The sequence below is a fragment of the Colletotrichum jinshuiense genome, chromosome 9, assembly GCF_051148585.1.
Source record: "Colletotrichum jinshuiense chromosome 9, complete sequence".
Classification (NCBI taxonomy): domain Eukaryota; kingdom Fungi; phylum Ascomycota; class Sordariomycetes; order Glomerellales; family Glomerellaceae; genus Colletotrichum; species Colletotrichum jinshuiense.
Genome location: NC_139316.1, coordinates 3316965 through 3331657, shown reverse-complemented (window position 1 = coordinate 3331657; position 14693 = coordinate 3316965). Strand labels below are relative to the sequence as shown.

Genomic DNA, 14693 nt, shown 5'->3' with positions numbered 1-14693 from the left:
AATCATGCGTGATCAAGACTGACTTTCGAAGACCTTGGAGCCTTTGCGTAGAAGATACGACCCTGGAATTGCAATCTCCCGGAAAATTGCTTCATATTTACGCTTTCCATCTAGGCATCAAGGAGGGGATTACGAGGCTGTCTCTCTCGAACCCGAAGAAAGCAAAGAGATGTCCCTCAGAAAGAGTACCGACGGGGACGACGAAGCAAGCCCAGAAAGACGATCGAGTTCGGTTGAAGACGACGGCCAAACTGAGGAGAAGCCTGTTTCTCTATTGCCAATGCGTCGGATATTCACCAAGAATATGATGCTAGTACTTTTTGCAACGGTGCTCCTAGACATACAAATCGCCGTAACGAGCGACGCCATGTTCAACTTGTTCAGTTTCCCAGTATCAACCAAAGAGGAGGAGAGTCACAGGGCACTACCCTTCCAATTTGGTGGTGGCGCTGGGTTTAAGCCACATTCGCTGGCATGGACGACAAGTATATTCGGTAGGTGGTCACAAAATCCCACGTGCTACTGTAGACCGAAAACATGCTGATATTCGAATCTCGCCATAGGCCTTACCGGACTTCCATTCCAGCTCTGGGTATACCCTCAGGTCACCCAGCGCTTCGGAACATTGAAGACCTGGCGGTACTTTATGTTCGCCTTTCCCTTGGTTTGGTTCCTGTACCCGTACCTCGCTGTCATGCCTTCTAGCACGCCGCCGCCTTCGGAAAAGACCGGATTTATGATATGGGCATATATTGTGATTCTCGCATGTGCAACGGGACTCTTTGTGGGTTGCGTAGCCCCCTGTCAACTCATACTAACAGCGCTCTCGTCTCCGCATCCCTCGGCTTTGGGAAGAACGCAAAGCATTACATTCTTTGTATCCACAGCGGTCCGAGCTTCCGGTTCGGCCTTTTCGGGTACTCTTTTGGCTTACGGTTTGAACCACAATCTGGCTGGTCTGCCGTTCTGGGTCAGCAGTGTGGTAGGTGTGGTAGCGATCGCTACTAGTCCACTTGTGAAAGAAGGGAATGGTCATGAAATCCGGCTCCCTGGGGATGAGTAAATATGAACTCACATAAAAGAAAAGACACCCAATCTTTGGCTTTGACCCAAGCCCTGGATAGATATGGAATCAAGATCATAAAAAGGGCTGTATACATAGGCAATTAAGTCATGATATCGTTCTAGATCGTCGTGTTTTCCAGCTTGTCGTTCGTAGGATTTGATTGCAGGCCGATCACTCATAATGCCACCACTTGGCCGACTAAAATGTCAAGCCTTTCAAGCTTTGTCTTATCTGAAATTTGTTGCATTCCACCTTTAAGTGTGTATTCTTTTGTTCCATTGGAAGTTGTTTAAAGCTTTGGATTCTCTTATGGTTGGCAGGTATACTATCTCAGCTGACTGCTTTCTGTTTCTGTACTAGTACAGGATAAGCGCGGGTGATTTATAATTAGTTACATGTTATTAAACCGTAGCGGTATGACTAGATTAACTTCTGTGTTTGATTTTTGACTAGCAAAGTAGTCTGTAGGTGGACAGACAGCCCTTCTGTATCCAGGATAATCTCGCCTGTGATCCACCGTGATTAAGTCCCTGATTTACTACTGCTGAATTGACTCACTTTAATACTTATATCAACCGATTATATTATAAACTTAACCGAGACCCTACCGTCAATACGAAAGGGCAGTCGGAACATGAATATCGCCACACTTTCTGATTGAAAGCGGAGTATGTTCGTGGTGTAAAAGAAACTCAAGGTCTGTTGGCCGTATTGGCAACAAAAAGCAGTCACCGAACACTGTTATGGCAGGAACACACACCCTGGACATCCGGCGCCTTGGTCAGAGAGTCTACGGCACCCTAATTTGACTTCCTAGAAGTCCTGGACACTAGATACTGGGGAAGTCATCGACAACATCAAATCACTTTATCACACTGCATATGGGCAGGGCAAGGAGGTGGGCTAGTTGCTCGAGGGGGAGAGGTAACAGGTGTTTTTTATCATGGTACATATAGAGATAGCAAATGGTTAACAGTGACTACAATCATATAAGAGGTATTTAGCTGGCTAAAGTAGCTGAAGACAACCCAGGCCGGCAACATTTGTTGACTGGTTCTGAGACGCGTAGGCGCCTTTTCCCCGTCCGGGGACTGACTGGCGTTAAAAAATAGGAACGAACAAAAAGACTGGTATAGCAGTATGAGCAACTGGAGCAATGATTCGAAATATCATGGTAATATTTGAATCATTGGTAACAACTTGCTCGTGGCTGGAAAGGTCTATGGCGAGGTAGCAGCCATTTCTTTCGGCGTAAGCCAGGAACGGGCGGAAACTGTTCTAACCAATATTAGTGCGTCTCAGAGGATTCCATGCAAGACTTGTCTTTCTGACGATCCACACGACAAGCGCTCTAGTCGTTGTCGGTGATATGCCTCTTAGTGTCACGGCTTCCGGAGGCCAACCCATTGACTTGGCTTCATATCTTCACGCGGGTTTCCCGTCTCAGTGTTCGTAATAGCGCTTTATCCGATCTCTTTCTTCTCTTCCCCTTCCTCCACGATGATTTCAGGCACGAGAGTCGTCCATGTTCGCCCATGATTGCTTCTGTTCTCCGATAACCGAAAAGTTGTCGAAAATGAACTCCAGAATCGATCTATAATGAAAAATGACGCACATCGTAACAAAGTACGTTTGGTTCTCTTCGTTCATCATCGTAAAATGGCTAGGCACCGTTTGATGGAGCTTGTTGTAGATGGATCGGGTCCTGTGGCAGCCGTGGACTGGCTTATCGAAGTGGCCTGCGTCTTGAAAATTCGGGATCGTATAATGCTGCCATTGGAAGAGTCTTTGTTAACTATTCCCATTCCGAACCGTGCCGAACGCAGCTCTTGCGAAATCTTTCGTCTGCATCAGGCCATGGCCCCGAAAGCAGAACCAACTGGGCCAGCTGGTGGGCCTTCGGCGCAGAGAGAGACTAAAGATGTAAACGACAGACCTTTGACTAAAAGGACGGCAGATCCATATGTATTTGTGCCATACTAGTTAGACATGCCTGGGCCCAGATTCTCGGATGTGGCCAAAAAGGGATCAGATCCATGTCTGATGCTCAACACGACTCAAGAAACTGAGCAGGATGGACGGGCGCCAGACCCCGTTATGGAAGTTCAGAGTCCCAGCTGAGGATTTTGCTGGGGTGCTTACTCGAAGAAATCACGGCTTCACCCTGTTGCCAACTTGCAGTGCGTTGAAGAGCCCCTGACTGCGAGTCTGCAAGGACGAGGTGTTGTTAGCTAACAACCAATCAAATGTGTTGCGCATCTGCGGAGTGGAGCCTTCCGCAGTCCCGCCCTGCGGGACCTTCCCTCCGCCGACCTCCCCAGACTTCCTTCGGTTTCTGTTTCGCGGCAGCCTCGCCATCTAAATAATTGCCTATCTAGTCGGATGTCAACACGCCGCAGTCTTTCATTGGCTCGTTCCTTTCTATGCAGTACGCCGCCGCCATTGACCTTCCCCGGAACAGAAGCCAAAGCTGACCTAAAGATTGTATCTCAATGGGCACGCGCTTAACTTGACTAGGAAAACGTTGCCTCTCTCACACAGTTACGTGCATAGTACTCCCTCCCTGCTTCAGCTGCGATATCATATGTGACATTGCAACAGATAATCCTTATTTGGAATTTAACTTTCGATCTAGTCCTTAGTTGCAGATATCACGTAATGACATTAGATTACGTGCTACCTGGCATGAGGTGAGAACCCTTCACCAACGCCATGACAGCGGGCCCGTTGAACTAGAAGTCTATCAAATCGTTTGATATATGTTACATGGAACATGCGGATGTTCACCCTTATTTCCCCTCTTTTAAACCACTCTTGACACTTCAAAGGTCGTCTTGACATGGATACCGTTGCGCATCTCCTCGTCAGAACGCTTGGCCGAAACGGCAACATCGTTCTGAGTCTTCATGATGCGCTCCTCACTAGTATTATCAATCTCGGTCCACCCTACGCCCTTGCGAGAGCGGCCATCCTTGGTCAACCGGTCGAGGCGATGGGTGCTGTCCTTGGCACCAATCGTCACGATGTGGTTAGCCGACTCTTGGCCGCCCGTCTTGGACCGGTTCTTCGAAGTGCGGGACCGCACGGCTGAAGCGTTTTTGGCTATCCAGGGACCCAGAACGGGGGCATTGACTGCCAGGATACCGACGAACTGCCAGGGAAAAGAAATGGGGTTAGCTGCCTGACAAGGGATGCAATGGAGTTTTCCGGCGTGGGAGTGGTGGTGGAGGAATCCGTGCGGGGTGCGTGGGCCTTACTGTTTCTCTGATTGACCAGATGGTTCCCAGGTTGATTGACTCGGCGTCTTGCAGGCAGAGGATGCATCTAAGAAGCGTGGCGATGATGATGAACACTCCGGTGCAGAGCCAGAGACCGCAAATGATTTTGCTAGGCCGAAGTCAGGCTACATTCCTGATCGTGTTCAGCAACTACTTACCGGGAAAGCGGCATCCGAACAGACCACAACAACGGTAGTGGAATGTACAAAATCATGAAATCGGTTCTATGTCCTTGTCAGCATTGCTTTATTAGGCCAGCCGGCTAAGGTCAACGTGTTGGAACACGTACGTGACGTTCGTTATTGCCAGCGCAATGTAGTTGGGAATATTCAAGGCGCACGCATCTAAGACTTCTAGTCAGTCCCGAATATCGAGCATAAATCAAGAAGAAGAATGAGAGACGCACCTCCGGGGTAGGGATAAACCTGCCAATTCTTGTGGAAAGGCATGCACCGTGTCAAAATCACGATAATGGTGGCGACGTAGCAAAGACCACAGGCGCCAGCGGTCACCAACACCATCTTCTGCTGCTGCAAGTTAAGCCTTTTCCCAGATTAATTTTAAGGTTAGCGAAGTTTCTCCATAGTGCAGGGGAAGACCAAGGATCTTACGTGAGTCTGCGGTAGAGGAACAGCATGCACGCCTTCAAACACCAGATGAGAGTAACGTATAGAACCCATCCTGCTAGCAGACACTTGCTACCTATGACAATGCTCTGTATTTGTTGGTCGGAGAGAGTCAAGGCAATTTCATCGTTCATTCCGGTAATGCTGCCGAATCGTCCTAGATACGAGTTTCAGTAAAACCTTGGTCTGAAAACCGTGGGAAAAAGGGAAGCAAGCAATAAGCTTCTCACCAATCAGTTCTAGCATCACCAGCTCACCCTAGAGCCAGGAGTTAGCCTAAAACTTTACTGCCATGCAAGCCGCCAAGAGTTCATCACCCACCGTCCAAAAGAAGACCGCAGCGACCGCAAAGTAATCGTCTCCTTCCCAATTGGTGCCCACAATGCTCGACCGATAGGCAATGCGTATCAGCAGGACAAGCAGGCCGATGGCATACTCGGTCCAAGCCTCAACTTGGAACGGCGTCGCCATTGTGGTATGGTGGTGGTGGGGATACGGGTAGCGTATGCAGTTGCGGTGGTTTCTCGTCCGCAAGTTGCCCCCCTCTGCAATCTGATGTGGTCTCCCTTTCTCCAAGGAAGCGATGGCTTGTCGGGGCCCAAGCATGAATTATACAAATCCCGCTGTTCCAATCCAGCCATACCCTGAGAATATCTGCCTGTCCAAATCAGAAATCCTTGAGCCAGGGGGAAAACTGGGCTCCTTGTGGTGCCATGTTGACTGGCACCTTGAGTTGCATTCCGACTCCCCGCCTGAAAAAGGGGCGTCAATTCCCAGGCGCGCCTGAATCGTGAAAGAGAGCTTTGTAGTTTAGCGTCGGACTCGTAATATAGATCTGCGCTTCCCTGAACAATTCCGAGGCTGGAGCAGATCAGTAAAGGCACATTTCTGCCCACTAAGGGTGGGGTTGTGCCTCTGGTGGAACATTGGTCAGGTTGGCTTGAGTCTGTCATCCCTGCGGGTGCTCTTCGTTAATTGCTGCTTAACGTATGCCGCGCAGTCAGGTGTTTTTAATGTGTCTGTAATTTGTTGGGGAACGCCGTTGTCATATTTCCTGGTGCGGGTGCCTCCGCTTAGCGCAAAGCAAGCGCTCGGGGAACTTTGCGCTACACCTCGGCTTCCCATCATCCACGTGGACGCCAGACATGATGATAGCTAGCCACATGAAATTACACCCTGAAGATAAGAGTCTGGCCAAAATTACGAGCCCGATGAACAAGATAACAGCCCGTGGCTTCAAACAAGTCCATCTGCCGGTGGCGCCATTGCTGGAAACTACTCCGAACTAGGATGGGGAGCCGGTAGTCAAGGATGCAGCGTAGGGATGACCACCAACAAAGCTGAGGCCCAGGTCGATAAACGATATTTTATCGTTTCTCTTTGTTCAAATCCCTGTACATGCATGTTGCGGCTTGCGCGTGTACATGTCTGCTAGGCCCCAGGCTTTGTGCCGACAAGGGACTTCGTGCACTTTGGTGTGGCTTAAAAGCATAGTCCCCAACCCAGGCTCGATTCTTTCCCATGATTCATTGTTCTCCTACTGCCAATCCCACCTCACGTATTACAAGATGCTCGTCTCCGCAATTCCAGAACACCTCCAGTGCCCCCGGCAGCTTGCCACCAAGACACCCCCAAACTTCCAACCTCCTTTCCCAGCATATAGTGCTGGCTTCCCCAAAGAGACCAAAGACCTCGTCTTTGCTGTCTTGGGTGCTCAGTACGAATCTGCCGCCGAGGCCGATGGAGATGCCGTTGCGCAGTTGACGAAATTCACAAGTTCCAAGGCCGTCGACGCCGAGTCCCGCCCTCAGTTTGCGGAGTGGGCAGCCGTGACCGATAACCGCGGTTATTACAACGTGGCACATCTGGCTTACTGGCCCAGCAAGAATGCCTACGAGAAGTGGACCGTCGATTCGGGATTCCAGGAGTGGTGGGAGAACCTCGATGCTCAGTCACAACGCCACGGATGGTTCCTCGAGGTTTTCTTCCCCACTGTCGACCGCTTCGAGACCGTCTTCTCCAACAACGAGGTGCCCGAGGGTGCGGCGCACATGAGAGAATGTGTAATCGGACCGATCAAAGAACATGTTTATTGGGGTAGCATGCGTGATCGTATGCCTGCTGCCCAGAACGACGAGCTTGAAGGAGAAAAGGTCGAGCGAGCCAAGACGAACGGTGTCAACGGCACTAGTGAAACGAAGACAAACGGCAACAGTATGCAATCAAGGAAACGAGTGCCTGTCTCTGGCAAGAAGAACCTAGCCATCATTCGTTCGGGTCAAGATTGGTCTGGTACCTTGCCCGAGGAGCGCGAGCTCTACCTCAAGACAATGCATCCCGTGCTTATCAAGGGTATGAACTTCCTGCGCGACCAAGGCGACGAAGTCGGTTGCCACAGCTGCCGGTTCATGGACCTCATTGACCCTGTGACGGGCAAGGCGGACAAAGAACGCACGTTTGGGTTGGCGTTTTTTGACGAACTTGCCTCGCTGGAGGGATGGGCTAAGGAGCACTCGACACACTTGGAGATTTTTGGAGGATTCCTGCAGTATGCCAAGAAGCTTGAAAACAACGTCTCACTACGACTCTTCCATGAGGTCTTGGTGCTCAAGCCGGAGCAGCAGTTGTTTGAATATGTCGGCTGCCATTCAGGCACAGGATTGTTGTCGATAATTTAGATGATTTATGAACAGCAAAGAACCAACACAATGCGAAATTGAGCTTTTACTACCTATTAAACAGTGTTAAGAATGTTCCCCAAGCTGCTTCGCAAAGATTTTGTGAAAAATTGAGGGGTTAATGTGACTGAGTACAAGGCTCTCGTAGCAATGAGTCTGGCAAGGGGGCCCGCGGCCAGGCCCAGAATCCAGATCTCTGACATGGTCTATGACTCGATAAGAGCTCTAGGCTCCTTGTGTGTTTTGCGGGACTGAGAGCCCCGCATACACTCGGGGCCTCCGCTTGAAGATGGACAGGACCCGTCGTCATGAAGACTTTGAATCTAGGCTTTTTTATAGGTACAAGCTTTATGGAATGAAGATTCAGGAAGTTTTGGTATAAGTACTTTGTGTCTAATCCTAATTGGGCACCGCGTAGAACAATACACTGGTCTGGACTCAAGGGTTTCTTAGGGCTGCCAACCACCTGAGATCCTTTGTAAACAGCCATGAGGGAATGAATCCATATGTAAGATATAATGGCATGAAACGAGTTAATTCATGCTGCAGAATACGATTAGAAGTGAATAGAGTCAAGGGTAGATCCAAGGAGAGTTTCTCGACCTTGTTCTTTAACATTATCAGTCTTGGCCGAGTCGGAGTCGGTATATATGGGTTTTATGCCTATAACCATCTGACCAAAAGGGAAAAAACAGCAATACTGAGTGCTTTTGAATATTTCCTTCAGAAAATGGTAACGTTCTTTGAAGCTGATTAAACTACAAGATGGGCCAAGCTAAAAATCACATCTCCACTCCCCATCTGTTTGATCCATAGTGCAGACCCAGCCGAGCCTCATCACCGAAGAACGTATTACATAATCCCCGATGGCACAATTGGCTAGCGCGTCAGACTGTTACGATCGGAATTGGTTGTCACAAGCAATCATGATGGTTATCTGGAGGTTGGTGGTTCGAGCCCACCTCGGGGAGTACATTTGTTTTTTGAGCCATGCCACTGAATGTTCTTGGTATCTGAGACTATGATTAGTTAACCCGGCTGTGGTGGTTTATTTGTCTAGCTCTGCATTGTATCGCATGCAGGTTGTTCGCTTCTCAAGTAGTAAGAACGGGCTCGGCTGCGGCTTGGGCTCATGACATGTTAGGGTGACAGCAGCGTCCGCTAATTTTTATATTTGGACCTTGTATCCGTACCTTCGCCGGGAAATCCTTGCTCAAAGTTGGAACACCGGTAAATAAGATACATCTTCAAAGAACTCGGATCTCTACTTGGAGGGAAGCACTTGCTAAATCATGGATATAGGGTATACTCAAAGGATGGTAGGATAAACATACGGATACAGTTGACTGCTCGAGCTGGTGATTCCCATTGAGCTTATGGCGGTGGGGCCTGAGCTCAGCGGGGGTCCTGGATTTGGTTGAGGCTGGGGCACGGGTAATTTCTCCTTGGCCCGAGCCAATGACGTTTCAGCTTACTAATCGTTTCTCGAACATTCGCCCCAACTTCACTGGTGAATTGGCATACGTTGCGAACGACCTCGCTCGTTGCATCAATTCTGACCTCACCTCCCGCCCGCAAGGAACCACAATCACTAGTGGCATTACTAATCACCGGTCTATACGACAAGAAGCGCGTAATTGCCCTCATCGAACACCATGAGCGGATCAACGCTGACGTCCGCTACGGCGTTCTCGCCGTCGCTGGAGGCCATCAAACTGGCCGCCAGCATGTACAATGCGGCCCGCGAAGGCAACAAGAGCGTAATCGAGGAGGCTCTTCTTGACGGGCTACCACCCAATCTCACAAATGAGAAGGGGGACACCTTGGTGAGTAGTGATGCTCACCGTGGAGGCTTTCCTGGATCGTTTTTGGCGTGCTGGTTGGAGACATTGGTTCAAAGTCACGGTGTCGCTAACTTTCAGACTAGCTGATGTTGGCGACGTACTACGGTCACGCGGACCTGGTCAAGCTCCTGATAAAACACGGAGCGGATCCTAACAGATTGAATGACAAGCGCCAGAGTCCTATCGCAGGCGCTGTCTTCAAGGGCTTAGATTCCGTAATCGAGGTAAGTCAGCAAGACGTAGCACTTGCCTAGGGCCAGCCCATCACAGCCCGTCACAAGTATTGAGGCTGCTTGGCCGTTGGTCCTGGTACAAAAGCTCAGGTGTCGTTGCTAAAGGGGCTCGGACAGGTCCTTCTGGAAGGTGGTGCCGACCCAGAGTATGGCACGCCCTCGGCGGTTCAATGTCTTACCATGTTCAAGCAAGAGGGTAAGTGGGCCGCCAAGTTCGAGGCGGCGCCCGGACGAGGAAAGGCGAAGGCTGTTCCCCAGGACCAGGCCGAAGAGAGAGCCCCTGAGACATTCAAAGCATGAGGGATGCTCAGTGAGACGCCGATGTCCAACAGGGTTACTCGGCGACGCATGGGAGTATTGCGAGGGACACATTTCATCGAAGACGTTTGCGCTTATGGTTTCGGTTGGAATTGATTAGAAGATAGTGACTGGGTTCACTCCAAAAACCCAAACACCTTCATTTTCTTTTCAGAGTGAATAGATCTCTGGTGTCCCGATAAACTTCCAAAGAGATTAATAAGAATTAAAATAACGATCACTACAATTAGCAGACATTTCCTGAACCAGCCATGTTCCGGCTCTGCAACGCCCACATGGGCGACAGTCTGATACTTGAGCCAGAAGAAAACTTCGCTTCTTATATTTCTATTCATAGTATCATCTGTTGAAAGCCATTTACTAAAAGATTTTATGCAATCACCACCCTAGCCTCAAGTGGCTCAATCTTTCAAACCCGACGGCACCAGAGATTCAAACACCATTCCGCGTGGGACTTCCTTCCACTGTTTGCTCTCATCGAGAAGCCCCTGAGCTGCCTCCCACTCCTTGCGAATAAGTTGTGCGTGAGCCTCACTCCTTGGCGTGATATTTGTAGGGAATGGCCTTGGCTGCACCAAGAACCCGTTGGTGATATCGTCCGCGTCCGGCACAATTTCAACCCCCTGGCCATCAACAGCCTTGTCAAATTTGAACGCCCACAGCAGCCTCGAAATGCTCAAAAACAGCGATCGGTCGGCGATGTGCATCCCTTGGCAGAGACGCCGGCCAGCGCCGAACACGTAGTGGTCGCGCTTTGAAGGCTCGCCATTCATTGCCGACTCGAATGAGTTTTGATCGTCGCCTTCATATCGAGTAGGATTGAAGGCTCGGGGGTCCTCGAACCTGTCTTCGTCCATGTTGATGGCCCATACATTCAGCATGACGCCAGCTCCTTTTGGAATCTTGTAGCCCATGTACTCGTCATCCTGGATGACTGAATGTGGCAGCCCGAGAATGGCCGTTGGCATCCATCGGAGAGTCTCCTTTACACATGCTCTTATGTACGGCATGGATTCCCAGTCACCCATGTCAGGGAGTCTGTTTGTGCCGCAAACACGATCTAATTCTTCCCGTGCTTGCTTCTGTACGTCGGGGTACATAACCATAGCTTGAACAAAGCCGACTAGCGTCGCTGCAGTGGTATCTGAGCCAGCCTCGAGGGCAGATCCGGAGATGTACCCAGCCAAGTCATCAGAAAATCCTATAGTCTTCTGGCTCTCAACAATACCCATGCAAAAACAGGGCTGGTATCTGTCAGCTTTTTTTACGACGACTCGGCCGACAGGGTCGCGGGGACTTACCTTCGCCGTGCCTTGAATAACGCGCTTTTTTGCATCCATCCAGTGACCGACATAGAGTGCGCTTTCTTCCTTGTGCAGCGCTTGGGCGTATCTTTTACCAGGCGACATGAAGCCTAGATTTCTGAGAAGTGGATATACGTCCAGGAGAGCTGCTGCAGAGGATCCCACGACTTCACTCCACTTCTCAACACAGCGGTACAGTCTTTTCAACTTTTCGTCATGGATGCTTGTAGTGCGGAACCCATATACCATCTGCGTCGTAAGCGAGGTGGTAAATCGGCGGATGTGATCGATAAAATGGTGCGGGTCATCCAAGAACCCGGACAGCATCTGCTTGCTCTCAAGATCTTGGTAAGGCACGTAACCCTTGGCTGCATTGGTGTACAGAAGCTGGTGGAATATCTTTCGAATCATGCGCCATGTGTCCCCGTATTTCTGTCGTTCATCAGCGTCAATAGTTCAACCAAGTAGCGCCCCGTTTGCTTTGGCCGATCATGAACTTACCATGAGGACGACGCGAAGATTCGCACTGACTACATTTCCAAGGTAAACATCGGTGCGAGACGAGTAGATATTGCTGCGCTTGTCCAAAAGGTCTTTTACCGTCCGGTCGGATGAAAGGACAACCATGACTTTGGTACCAAGAATGAGGGAGTAAACGGGACTGCTCAAAGCGTCATTATTATACTCCTAATCGTATCTATTTAATCCTGGGTAAACGTACCCATACTCCTTTGCCCACTTTTTGAACTGGTGGTGGGGTTTTTTCGATGGGATTTGGTGTAAATTGCCGATCAATGGTAACGTGGGAGGACCAGGAGGGTAGTCCTTAGGACGTCGGCCGACATTCCGTAGCTGAAAGAGAGCAATAAATATGACCGCCAGTGGAATAAGAAACGTGTATGCCATAATGTAGATACGTTCGAAACAGTATGTACGTGGATGGTGCAAGAGATCAAGAGAAACATGGGGGAAACCCAGCACATATAAATTAGCCAGCACGCTCAAGCGAAAATCATTGCGTCGTTACAAATGTAGCCAATAATAATGGATTTAGCGCCTTGCATTACCATACTGATACGTTTTGTATCAGCCATGCACCCTTCGTCACAACATTCAACCCTTTCGTTGCACCCTGGATAGGTATGGAACTAGTCCTGACTATGCTCCTTCCTGCGTAAGCGACCGCAACTAGGAAAAGTGACTTCCCCTTGCCTCTTTAGCAAATAGTAGGTATTCGTGTCAAGTTGCACTTGACTCCGCATTGTACCTCTACAAGAGTAAGCTGCAGGATAGGCGGTTGCTTCACATGCAAGAAGCCAATGATCCGCAGGCGATATTCCACCTAGGGAAATGCAGTGTAACTACGCGATGCACGGCCATTAAGGCAATTCCCGTCACTCCATCTGACTCGTCGTAAAGAACATTGTCGTATCAGCTCTGCAGTGCAAGCGCTTACGCTTTCGGCATAAGGGTCATTCGCATGCGGTCACTCAAGCCACCAAGGGCCGTTCCTATAATAACCCATGAATGAATTCGAACATTGCTTCCAGATTCATTCTCCAATCGGGAACCGCTATTTCCAACCCAGTTGCGGATTGGGCCATGTGAGCATCTATCAGACCGTATGTACAAGAACGCCTAGAGGATACAACTCAACAAACATCGTGTAGGCTATTAGGCAGGACAGGTAAATCTAGTGTATTCTTGGGATGGTGCGTTATGCACCAGTATATTCCATAATATTGCATCACGTACTGGCGTACTTTAGGACGTTATACCATGTACCATCCTGTTACACGATCTAATGCGATTTGTGCCATCTTGAATTATAATTTTGGTACTGGCTATTGTTGTAAAGAATGTGCTAAGGGAGGCGTGATAACTAGAAAGTAAGTGTATATATCTTTGGATATGAACGTGATTATGATATCCTAGTTATGTGACCCTGGTCTGGGCTTAGTCGTGTGAGCAGAGCCTGAGCAAGCACCGAACAGGCATCATTTTGCCCTAGGCAAAAGTAACATTGTGTTACATAAGCAGAAGGACCATACCGTACCCGGATCAATGTTATAAACCAGCACCTTGGTCGTCATTTGCTACGTCCGTCTCGTCTATATTTGTTGTGGTCGAAGCTCACTCAATGTCCCGGTGGAAGTGCAGCTGGAGTCTCGTTCCAATGTGTTCGTATAAAAAGAGCAGGTATGATCGGCATATTCCAACTTGTTTCATACTAAGAAAATCGACTCCTGAATTCTCTATATATTATCTGTTGGGGTGTTTCAGTTTTGTGGTCAAAATTCTGCTCAATCCACCACTGCGCCTCACTAGGGGGGACTTAAAGTAGTGGTCCTGACTTCAACCTGACTCGTGGCCATCGCGCTGCTGTCATTTCTCGTACGAGACCTTCGGCCCATTCGGACATCTTCCCAAGGCAAATGGATAGGCGGCGCCTCGCGTATCACAGCCAAAGTTTGCCTGGTTGGGCTGTGGGAACTAGCATAGAGGGTTCTACCGGAGCGTCACTGTTAATTTAGAGTTTATCAACAAATCAAGCCCAGCCATATAGCATAAAATTTATGAACAAAAATTGCGCTTTAATAAACTCACTTGAAGGTATTTTTACACACGCACACACCGGGCACCTTTGGTTTATTGGTTGGCCCCCAAATGCCCAGTTCGCCTCATGTTAAACTGCTAGGCATACAATCACGACCATCACATTCTATTTCAACCAGACTTGCGTTAGTGACGAACTTGTGACTATGGAACCTTGGTAATCATTGGCAAACCTGCTCGAACAGCTTCGCAGCGTTACTCGGCTACCAATGACTTCAGCAAATATACTTCACAACTGTAATTACCATTTTATAAAACTCATTTTCAACCAAATGTTCGTAGATCCAGTTCTTCTTCGAGTTATTTGAGTAAATAGTTCCTCGTGATTCTTTTAATAGATACCCGTGTTGCTGTCATGCAGCAGATGCCGGGTCGAACTGTATTTCCTACGACGATAACGACAGGACGGGTCCTGTTTGCAGACCCACAAGGCTCGAAGCTGAAACGCCGACACCATCGGATACAGGGAAATAGCCAGAGACAGCCAAGGCTGGGCAATCTATCTCAGTTCGATGTGCGCACCATTGCTACGACTGCTAAGTAGGGGCTCCAGGGTCCAAACCGCGTCGGTTATTCTGAAAGAGGCATATGCATGACGATCTGGGAGAGTTGGTGTCAACTCTATCTATTGTACTTTTAAGAAAACTCCACCGTTGCTAATCATGTTTTCAGCTCGGGTAAGGCGGACAAGCCGGGTCTGGTGCCAAGACAGTTTGGTTTGTTTTTGGAA

The 14693-nt window shown here is 49.1% G+C and overlaps 4 protein-coding genes across 4 annotated transcripts; 2 read left to right on the top strand and 2 right to left on the bottom strand.

Moving 5' to 3' along the window:
* Positions 1-3869: 3869 nt before the first annotated feature.
* On the bottom strand, positions 3870-5441 carry EsH8_IX_000871 (uncharacterized protein; the record flags this gene model as incomplete). Its single annotated transcript, XM_083267207.1, has 8 exons — positions 3870-4217; positions 4324-4453; positions 4503-4568; positions 4634-4688; positions 4751-4887; positions 4956-5127; positions 5201-5228; positions 5292-5441. 8 exons carry the CDS (start codon positions 5439-5441, stop codon positions 3870-3872), a joined length of 1086 nt encoding a protein of 361 aa, XP_083130772.1.
* Positions 5442-6538: 1097 nt separating this feature from the next.
* EsH8_IX_000870 (phenylacetaldoxime dehydratase family protein) lies at positions 6539-7648 on the top strand (the record flags this gene model as incomplete). Its single annotated transcript, XM_083267206.1, has 1 exon — positions 6539-7648. One exon carries the CDS (start codon positions 6539-6541, stop codon positions 7646-7648), a length of 1110 nt encoding a protein of 369 aa, XP_083130771.1.
* A 1655-nt stretch (positions 7649-9303) lies between these two features.
* On the top strand, positions 9304-10025 carry EsH8_IX_000869 (ankyrin repeat domain-containing protein; the record flags this gene model as incomplete). The annotated part of the gene is made up of 3 exons (XM_083267205.1): positions 9304-9474; positions 9576-9716; positions 9843-10025. 3 exons carry the CDS (start codon positions 9304-9306, stop codon positions 10023-10025), a joined length of 495 nt encoding a protein of 164 aa, XP_083130770.1.
* Positions 10026-10444: 419 nt separating this feature from the next.
* On the bottom strand, positions 10445-12253 carry EsH8_IX_000868 (cytochrome P450; the record flags this gene model as incomplete). Its single annotated transcript, XM_083267204.1, has 4 exons — positions 10445-11287; positions 11345-11779; positions 11849-12008; positions 12069-12253. The coding sequence occupies 4 exons, from the start codon at positions 12251-12253 to the stop codon at positions 10445-10447; spliced, it is 1623 nt and encodes a 540-aa protein (XP_083130769.1).
* Between the last annotated feature and the right edge of the window lie 2440 nt (positions 12254-14693).